Source organism: Botryllus schlosseri, chromosome 8, assembly GCF_051294905.1.
Source record: "Botryllus schlosseri isolate E-star chromosome 8, Bs_hap1, whole genome shotgun sequence".
NCBI classification, from domain to species: Eukaryota; Metazoa; Chordata; class Ascidiacea; order Stolidobranchia; family Styelidae; genus Botryllus; species Botryllus schlosseri.
This window is the reverse complement of record NC_137243.1, coordinates 9699347-9709390: the sequence shown is the minus strand read 5'-3', so window position 1 is coordinate 9709390 and position 10044 is coordinate 9699347. Positions and strand designations below refer to the sequence as shown.

The window sequence follows — 10044 nt, the reverse complement described above, 5'->3', positions numbered from 1 at the left end:
TATGCCCATTTCTATAAATCGTGCGTATTTTTTCTTGGGGGAAGATTACCCCAAAATCAAGATACTTGCCAACTTGAAATCGCGCATGGCGCGAAAAATTTTTGAAAAAGTTCCATAAATTTTCCAAAAAGACTCTGTAATTTATGTTAATTCACGAAATAATTTCGGGCCCCCTTCGAGCTCGCCCCCCCTATTGGGGGGTTTGGGGTGCGGCAGTTACGGCCCTGAGTACAGTTGATCAAGACTTCTAGTAATACACGCACAATTCCTCCTTGGTAACGTATATTTGAGTTGAATTCAGCGCCGTTATATACAGTATATTTGTACGTTAAGTATTGGAAACTATAGCAAAGCGTGAACTTGATATAGCGTATTCATCCTTACAATTCCATCGTAACAATTGTAAGGGCGCACCGAGATATTTTCGTACGTAAAGATATTGTGCAAAGAATGGACACATTGAACAGTGAATACGTCTACTGCAACATCAAGAAATCTGCGCACCCTCAGTGCGTACGTTTATCCTATAATAATGACATGTACTTTGATGTCATTTACAGTACGCTTCATTGATGATGGGGTTATAATCAGCCGGGATGAACTCGTTATTTCGCTGCACACGGAAGAATAGTTTCTTCAAGTTCAATACATTAACCCTGCTCGTAGCGTCCGAGTCCCGAGTGCATTCAGCAACAACGATGCGTTTGTGATCTCTTGGTCGACCAAGGATCACTTAGAGAAAATCGATAAACATGATTCGTGCATTATAACAGCAACAGTATGAACGCAGTACACTGGAACAAGGATCTTACAGTAATTGCAACGTCCCACAAAACAATTAAAAATAATATATATATATAAGTTAAAAGCACACAAACAGTAACAGTTGAATGTTGCACATGCACCGGAGGTGTCTAAACGTTTCATTTAACTATATTGTATTGTTGGGTATAGTTGAAATAGTATGTTTCTATACGATCTGAAGCGGTAGGCTGTGATTACTAGTTAGCCAGCTTGATGTGTCCCTAAATTTCCAGTTGAAATATTGCGTTATCAATATGGATAGGAGAGCACCTCAGGATGAAGCAGAATTTAAAATGCGAGCCGCGTTCTTGAATTGTAACGCCGAAATTTAGGAAAATGAATGCTTAGCTGTAATTTTAATCCAGTGTCGGCCTGAAAACGGCCCTCGATAGGAATTCGTGAAAAAATGAATAGGTGAGGGAATAAATCTACGAGAACTGTCTGTACGTTGGGATGTAGGTTTCTACGTCTGCCTACTTACTGACAATGCCGAGCTACCTCGCTAACTAGTTACAGTTTTCATTCGGCAATGATATCTCTAAGAAAAGCCCTTAGTTTTGCTCTTCCAAGGGCTGGAGCGTGTGCCACTGCGCGATCGGTCTTCTTGGTGCCGCCAACATGTCTGACCAGTGACGCAGTTCCGATCCTGTTGCGTTGCAGCCCATCGACAATTTTCCAATCGCTTCGTTCTTTCCCATGCGATCGTAATCCAGGACCGTGATGTTTAGCGAAACTTTCTGTAGAGTGAAGATTGATTTAGTTTATCGTCGATTTCATCTATAGCTTGATTTGGTGAAATGAACAAAGTAAATCCAACACACTTATTGTATCGAACGGATCACAAAGACTACTGGAAGAAACTGAATTTCCATTTTACTGGCGGTTTATCGATGATTAAATCGTTAGGTAGTCTGATGAAACGCTGCACACCAGATCCGGTTCAATTCCAACCAGAAGAACCGAAGTTACAATTTCAAATTTCACGGTGGCAAATTTTGTCACTTCGCCACGAACAAACATCGTATTCCCAGCATGATCCAAGGTAGATTGATGAATTTTTACATGCGCTTTCATCTTGAGTTGGGTTGCTCATATAGCGCTTGGACAATGACATTGCTAGTTAAAATGCAAAAATAATGCAGATTAGCTAGCAATTAGAGACGGCCCCGTAAAAAAGATCGCGAGATACTTCGTAAATGAAGTAGTTCCCATCCTGAAATCAGCGACTGCAGAGAGGACATAAACCCAGAATAAGGTGAAATACAGGAAAATATATTTCCCAAATGATAGTCAGTACACGGAAGCATGTCTAGTCGCGCCAATGTCGATTTCACAGATTCAGAACGAAGGCAACCAGCTAGCAATTATATCGCTACTCGGGTGAGATTTGGAAAAGAAGTTCTGGTCTGAACAGTCCTAATGACCACATTTTTGTTATTGGTAACGCAATAAGCATTGATAAATTGCATCAATCTGAACCGACACGGCTTGGACTAATTTCAACCCTTCCATCGAACAGTCTATTGAAGTTCGTCAAGCAGATTAATCAGTCCTAGTCCACAGAATTCATGGTTCATTACCAACTTTTGGAATGGGGTCATTAAAATTAGTTCTGCAACGATTGGCGCGTTTCTATTCACAGTCGTGGCGTGAGTGTAATATCAGGGAGCGTATTCCGATCACTTTATTGATTTCTTCATCAATAAGAGCTTCCTTGTGTGCGGTTTTCGGTGGCTGCTTTCATGGCACTCCATTGCTGTAAGTGTAAATGGTTCATGCCAGATTCACTTCTATACCGCAGCGTATGTAGCCTAAGCATTATAGTAACCATCCTCGCTCTAGCAAAATCAGTCTAGTCGCCGATCGTAAGGTACGGACCTGGATGTTTTCAAACGGAACTTCAAAGCTGAAGGACTCGTTGAAGTACGGGTTCAGTGTATTTTTCTTTATTGTGGTCTTCTTCTTCTTGAGCCGTTTTCCGCTCTGAAATAGCGCAAGACAAAAGTGGGTCACCATTCCGTTTTCTTGCATTTGCGTACGGCATACTCACCTGCAGTAATGTAATTTTCACGTAAGGGTCCGAGAGGCCGCCCACGTCCATTTTCTTGAGATTTTTCGACTCTAAGATCACCACCGTCAGCTTGCCAGCCGTGGGTACATACCTCAGGGAGAAGCAAATGTCTCCGAGCTTTTCCTGAGAAATAATTCAAACATGCTGATATATCCGTCAAAATCGGTTACTTAATCTCACACCACCGCACATGCCAAACTTGGGCGTAACGATGTAATCAGTCGACTTGCCAATACAAAACAGATTGCTGTACCGAGTGATCTATTAATAAGCAACGTCAAGGATCTTCCGAGCTAGCAAAAGCCCCAGTTCTATTTCCGTTCGGTGTGAGTGATCTGACACCATGCCGAGCGCTGTAAAGCATCGCTGGCCCTGTCTGAGCCATCCGTGATTAATGGCGTATTGGTCACTGTTCTCAAATTCGCATACTAAATAATGAATGCGGTAAACATTCCGAGGAATTTGCGATAATGTTGAGTATAACGGTGTTTCACAACTTTCCGGTCCGCCAAATATATTTCAATTTTATTCTCAATTTCTAACTGAGAGAGGTCGAAGGCTTGTCCATTAATTGAAAAAAATATAACACCCACTGTTGGACTGATCTGGCAATTACGAACGTAATTTAGAACGCATTCTGACGTTATAGATTTCATGGCGTGCCTTTGAATTATATCCCTAGAGCTGGGCTCAGTTATTCGAGTAACCCACTGCGATTCATCCTATCAACTAGAAATATAGTATTAAAAAAAGGCTGAGAACCGCTGGAGCAAACATTCTTCTCTTCTGTTATGTCCGAAAATTTCACGAATATGTTAAAATAATCGCTTCAAGTAGATCTTATCGTAATGAAAGACAAATATTTTTACAACTACACAATCGTAACAATGAACAGGATATGGAGAATACACCCCCGACCTATTCGAAAAACGGATAATATGCCAACAGTGACTTACATTTTCCTTATCAGTGTCTGCGCTGACGAGATCGCGCCATTCCTCAATCACGCTCCCGAGATCCACCGTATTCATTGGTACGCGAACTTCGCCGATGATGTCGTGACGCGAGAAACGGTCGAAGTCGTACACGGCGAAAACCAGGATCTTTTCTCCTACTTCGCCGTAATTGACCTGCAACGCGGTGGAAATTAGGGAATTATTTCACGCGAGCTTGCCAGCGCAACTCCATACTTTCGATAGCGCGCGGTTACGTACCGCAAGGCCCATCGAATTGATGTATGCGATTCAAGACGGCGCAAAAATCACTTTGTCTAAAACATGTGCCCTTTACAAAAAATGTTTTCTTTTTCAAAAGTTGTGTAAGTTATGCCATAATTGTGTAAATACAATCGAAAAAACATAGGCTTGCGGAGATTTGCACCCGATATAGTCGACTGGGATATGGAATGGTCGGAACCGTCGAAACCGTTGTCGGCTCGACAGCTATAGCACGTATATAAGCGGTGCTCAACCGGGAGTCCGCGGACATCTGGGCGTCCGTGAAACATTTTCAGGGGTTCTGCGAAGCCTCTAAATTTGTAAAGTGATGGACAACCTAATTTGTTTTCAATTAGGAAAAGCATGAGCCAGTTTCGCTTCATGATAGCTACAACTTTAGGACTCACATCATTGAAATTGTCATATGAGATGAAATGCAAACGCATTTTAATTGTCGAATTGCCAATAACCTGCTGACGCAAACATATTGCTGTTTAGAGATATTTTGTTGGGATTTGTGGACAAATGAAATGTTGGAGATACCAAGGTAACTTCGAAATGTTTGCAAATCATTTTGGATTTGGAGTTGTCAATCTCAGCAATTTAGTAAACAGTCGTTTGAAATAGAAATTCCTGAATTTTTTTCCGAATCTGTCCCAATAAAGGAATTGAAACCACAAAATCCATTTTCACCTGTGATATAACCACTAAATAACTTCAATATGAGATGCTAGATAGCAATGACTATAGGCTGGACGTGATATGTTCAAACTCACACCAAAAGCTGTCGTGGATTTCCGGCACTCATATCAAATCGAAGACGCGGATTTTCAAGACAATAAATACAGCTGAAAAAAGTCTACCCAATTTCTACATATAGTGTGCTGTTATTTTCAAGAAAAGTAATTCTGCGGCTGTTTATCACTAGCCTACATTTACTATTTGTACAAGACAGTTGACGGTTGCACGACATTTGACCTAATTCTGAACGAAGAATTGAGAGGGACCACGGGTGTCCGTGACGGTCCAAAAGATGTCCGCGAAGACAAAAAAGGTTGAGAACCGTTGACGTAGATATAGATCATTACTACGGAAATGGATGTTCTGATGATAATGGCCGCCGACTTTGAAAATGCTGCTTAACGAAGTAGTTCTGGTGAAAGATATTTTGGTCCGTTTATAACAGGGTTTGTACGCCTTTTTCGTCAAAGGAACAATATTTACCCTATATTTTCAATTGCCAATGCCAATTCGCGATGATGTTACAAATAAAGATTCATGACGTCAATAAAAATATAATTTAAACATGTGTGTTTCTAATTAATTTTAAATCAAGTCATTGGAATATTCGTCCTGATGAATTGGATAACTTCTTGACGTCGGAATGTATAAAATACGAGTGTTGCGTCCTCGTTAAATCGCAACAAAATAGGCGCGAATAACAGTAAAACCATGGTGGGAAGGCCAAATGTTTGGTACCGCATTATGACGGATGCCAGATCGTCTTCGACTTTGACCAGACCATCTTCAAGTAATAGTATAACTAGCATCTATTGCGAATACTAATGTGCATGTTGTGATAAGGCAGCCGGATCGATTTCGACACACTTACTTTACCTGTACCTCTTGCTGCAACATGCGTCTACGTCACCTGTCCATTTTTGATAAATGTGTAGGCTATTTTTCTTTTTTAACACGTTATTCCGTGTGTACATTTGTAAGCCAAGGCGGAAGTTCAATTGATTGACTTTTAGCAAGTCGTTTCGACTCCTTCCGTTCGTTTCACTGCATTTATCATAAAATTGATGATTGATGATCCACAAACCTCAATATTTTTCAAATAATCAATATCAATACCATAACTATAAACACAATAAACGAACTATGTGATCCGATTGAGCAGTCCACCGGCTTACCCTGTCTTAAGCTATGCAGCCACAGTCATTCATCGTTAGGCCGATATTAATGGATTGCCAGGAAACTGCTGGGGAAGAGAATACCAATATTGAATATAGACGAACGGTTTGGAATGAACTAATGGCTAATAGGCACAGGATTTAAGAATTGCACAGGCACGACAAAAGTGCTTTTGAGCGCTCTGTTTTATATAATATGACAGTAGGCCTACTGGTGATTTCTCTCGCTGGTGATTGATTGATTACGCGGCACGCTTTACCTTGAAATTGAATGTTTCATTGAAGACTGGATTGAGGGTTTTCCGATGGACACTTGTTTCGCGCTTCTTCTTTTTGTCCGGCAGCAAATACACCTGCGTCACGGAAGTCGTTAATATTTCATGAATTGGAGCCGGGATAGCGCCCAGCGCATCGGCGTAATCCAATTATGAGCCAAATGGCCGCAGCGAGTTACCTTGACGTAGGGATCGGACGTTCCGGACATATCCATCCCTGGAAGGTCGGCGGCTTGTATGACTCCCACAATCAGCTAAAACAGAAAATGCTAAAATTGCGACATAACTCTTGCAGAAAAAGAACTATATGGGTGGCCGCAGATCGTAACGTCTATCAAAAGCTTTATTGAGTAGTTACAATCTCAATTCTGAGACCAAGCTATTGTCGCTACTATAATGCCACGTCACAATCTGAATGCGTCGTAAGTTACAACTTGGTGTACGTAGTCCGCGGTCCATATGACGGGACTCGTGTTAAGATAAACAAAAACATCTTTAGTTCCTTTTCGCTTGTGTTAGGAAGCAATTGAAGATCTGAAGATCTTTTTCCCAAAATGAATAAACATTGCTACTGCGCAAAGCATGCGGAATATTGCCGTTCCAGAATAGTTGAATATGGTATGTATGTACCAACACAATTCATACACTCCACGGTATATACAACTAGACTAGATTATGGATTATGAATCAAGTAATAAATTCATTTTCGTACATGCGAGATTTCTAAAACCAATTACAATCCTTACATTGTTTTGCTCGAAATCGAATTCCACAGAGAATTGCAGTTTTCCAAGATTTTTCTCTTCCTCTTCCTTCTCCTTGCCGTTGTGTAAGTCCTCGACATCGGGTTGAACCTTGACACGAAAACCCGATCGACACCGAATCAAAAGCAGACTGAAATGCGCATAAAGCGTACCTTCTCTTTATAACTGTTCCCGAGACTCTTGACTGCTTGGAGGTCGATGGCGTTTTTCAATCCCTTTTTCTCTTTCTTTTTCTTCTTCTTGCAGCAGCATCGCTTACAGCAGCAGTACAGGATACAAAGTAGAATCAGGCCCGCTCCGATCGCGATCAAAATCCAGGCCCATTGCGGCACTAGAGAAAAGACAATCGTACCGCTGACGAAAACTTGTGTCATAGCCTACGAATACCACAATGGAAGAAAGCATTCGATCGCTGCTGCTCAAACTGCAAACTGAAATCAATTTCAGCAATTTGAACTGCTATACTAAGAGTTCTTCCGAAATTTCAAATCAGGTTGCGGACCGCGTGTTGGTGACCCCTGCCTTAGACTGCTCAGTGCTGACATTGCGCAGTGCTCACCTTTACCAACCATCTTGTATGATATATATATCGAGCCAATATAGTTTCCGCCTTTATATTACTCGTCAACAGGATCAAGCTTAAATTGTACCTCATGGATGTGCAGATGGGTAGTGCATTAATTATATAGTGTATTGCATCATCAATTTGTTCCAACTTCTCGGGGTATTCGATCCTCTATTTTGGCTGATAATTAACAGACTGGAGGTATACTGATACTCGCGTATTCTATCAGCAGTTCTACTCCTTTTTGAACTTCATATTCGTTATTTGGTTCAAAAGAAATGGCGAATCAATCTGTGTTTCAAACTGCTAGCAAAATGCAATGACTTTGAATCATCCCTCATAGTTCGAAAATTCAATGACTTGAATTGTGACTTGACTCGTGACTTGACTGACTTGACTTGACTCGACTCCAGTCACCTTAAAAAATAAAGGTACATGACTTGACTCGAGTCACCTTCGAAAATTGATTGACTTGACTTGACTCGAGTCAAAATGTGCAAGGTAGTTACTTGGTCCCAACACTGGTATTTCTCGTAATACGTGAACCGATCGTGCCTGTTGTATAGTCACCGGCATAGCCAGGGAGAGGACATTGTGACTTTACGGTCATGCTATTTTGTGATTTGCATCCACATGAGTAGGCCTACGCTTCATTACAAATACGCATAATTTCCTGAAATTAATCAAGCTATATTGTATATTACAAGAGCGAGAGTGTTCTCGTAATGTCATATGGGACTGCTGGGATGCTTTAGTCCAGGTATCAGCAGCGTGCGGTTGTGGGACTATTCGGCACCTTCATTGCGACGCCAGCCATTCCAGCGACAACACAATTCACTACATGACATGTCAAGTTTCTGCCGACATGATACTACCTCGTAGTGTGCAGTCAAAAAGGCCAGCGGCAATGAAACCCGGCTGCAAATGAAGACCGCAAGTTGGCGGAAGCCTTCGATTTTGATGTCCGTTTGTGGTTTGCCGAAATTGCCAGCGCCAAATTATTCTGCCCGCCGATGCGACCCATGAAGAAATGCCAGTGTCTGAATACTGAGCGCTTCATGGTAGGGGTGTTTCTTTTAGTTTAATCTGGTACGTGTCAGCGATTTCAATGCCGTATTGGGTAAGGATAATCTGACAATCGACAATCAATCAATAATAGTAATATAATTTGCCTGACTATAATCGTAGGATCAAAGACCATGGCACGGACTGGACACCAATAAACCATCAAAGCAGTCCAAGCAACTACATTGCCTGTGTTATAGGAATTAATCATAATAATATCATCGCGAATGCATTTTTGTAACCAAATTTATTAGTTCCGCGGAATCCATGACTTCGGTTGCTGTTGCTGTAGGTTGTTTTGCAAGGGCCATATTACGTATTGAATATTACAGTACATCAGTCTCAGTTACACTTAATTGTGCCAGACAAAATTTCAAAATTAGCGAGTATCTGATTTTACCTCAAAGGTTGTGGAAGTAATCAGATGAAAAAATCACTTGAGTATTCAGAGTTCAGATAATGTAGAAGCACTGTGTTACTGACATGTTTTGCCCGTAAGCATCTATGTAACACTAACAGACACGAATAGGCTCTTTCGTGGGTTGCACAATATGATATTTAGCTATAGTTTACAGATAGGATAATGTATATAAATATGTATGATGTATGTATGTGTGCAGTGCATGTATGTTAATTTTACGGATCGCGAATGTAAAGTGTACAGATAGTATTGTGAGGAGGGGAAAGGGGTTCTGTTCGGCGGACTTTACAAGATATTGGGTTGATCAATAGACAGGGGCAAGAGACATGAGGAGACTAGGGGGTTGACAAAGTGCTGTTATTGCCCTGGTATGCAGCCTAGTAGCAAACAACGAAAAACGCTCACTCAATGTCTCGTTGCCGAGTGACAGAATACACGGAAGCGGTGGATAACAAACAACTATGGCATGGCTCACATTTTCCATAAATATTGTCGATGAGTTCCTTGGCTTTCTCCTCCGGCGATCCCGCGTTATCTCCGGGCGTTGATGACGGACTTGGCTCCTCTACCTCTTCGCTGACGTCTGTGTCATTTCCTGACGCTCGCTTGACCAAGCTCCTCACGAAAGACATCCCTGGTGACTACAATCACTCTCAAATGTATCCCCGTGCGGAAGGTATCAGAACTTACACCATTAGACAGAAAACTGTTAAAATAAAACGAAATAAACATCGCATCATAGTCCATGTCCCAGTGTTGGCATGACTCGAGTCATGACTTGACTCGAGTCAGACTCAAGTCAACTTTTTCGTATGACTTGATTTGACTCGAGTCACTTTGAAAAAATGACTTGACTTGACTTGACTCGGCGCTTCAGAAATGTGGATTGACTCGTGACTCGGAGCAAAATTGACGAGTCAATTTCAAGTCACCAAGTAAACGGTGT

At 41.4% G+C, this 10044-nt stretch overlaps 1 protein-coding gene across 1 annotated transcript; it reads right to left on the bottom strand.

Annotated features, from left to right (window-relative positions):
- Positions 1-265: 265 nt before the first annotated feature.
- LOC145445544 (synaptotagmin-1-like) lies at positions 266-9833 on the bottom strand. The gene is made up of 9 exons (XM_080323727.1): positions 9574-9833; positions 7200-7378; positions 7030-7137; positions 6463-6537; positions 6269-6361; positions 3832-4005; positions 2855-2998; positions 2683-2787; positions 266-1541 (listed from the first exon to the last, which is right to left on the bottom strand). Exons 1-9 carry the CDS (start codon positions 9728-9730, stop codon positions 1356-1358), a joined length of 1221 nt encoding a protein of 406 aa, XP_080179853.1. The 5' UTR covers positions 9731-9833; the 3' UTR covers positions 266-1355.
- Positions 9834-10044: the final 211 nt, after the last annotated feature.

Bases quoted from the DNA above. Each gene is read 5' to 3' on its own strand.
- LOC145445544 (XM_080323727.1), bottom strand. From the start codon at position 9,730: ATGTCTTTCGTGAGGAGCTTGGTCAAGCGAGCGTCAGGAAATGACACA. The intron at 4,006-6,268 runs GTAAAGCGTGCC...ACCGCGTTGCAG, and splicing joins ATGAAACATTCAATTTCAAG to GTCAATTACGGCGAAGTAGG. The intron at 1,542-2,682 runs GTCCGTACCTTA...TTCACTCTACAG, and splicing joins TTCCGTTTGAAAACATCCAG to AAAGTTTCGCTAAACATCAC.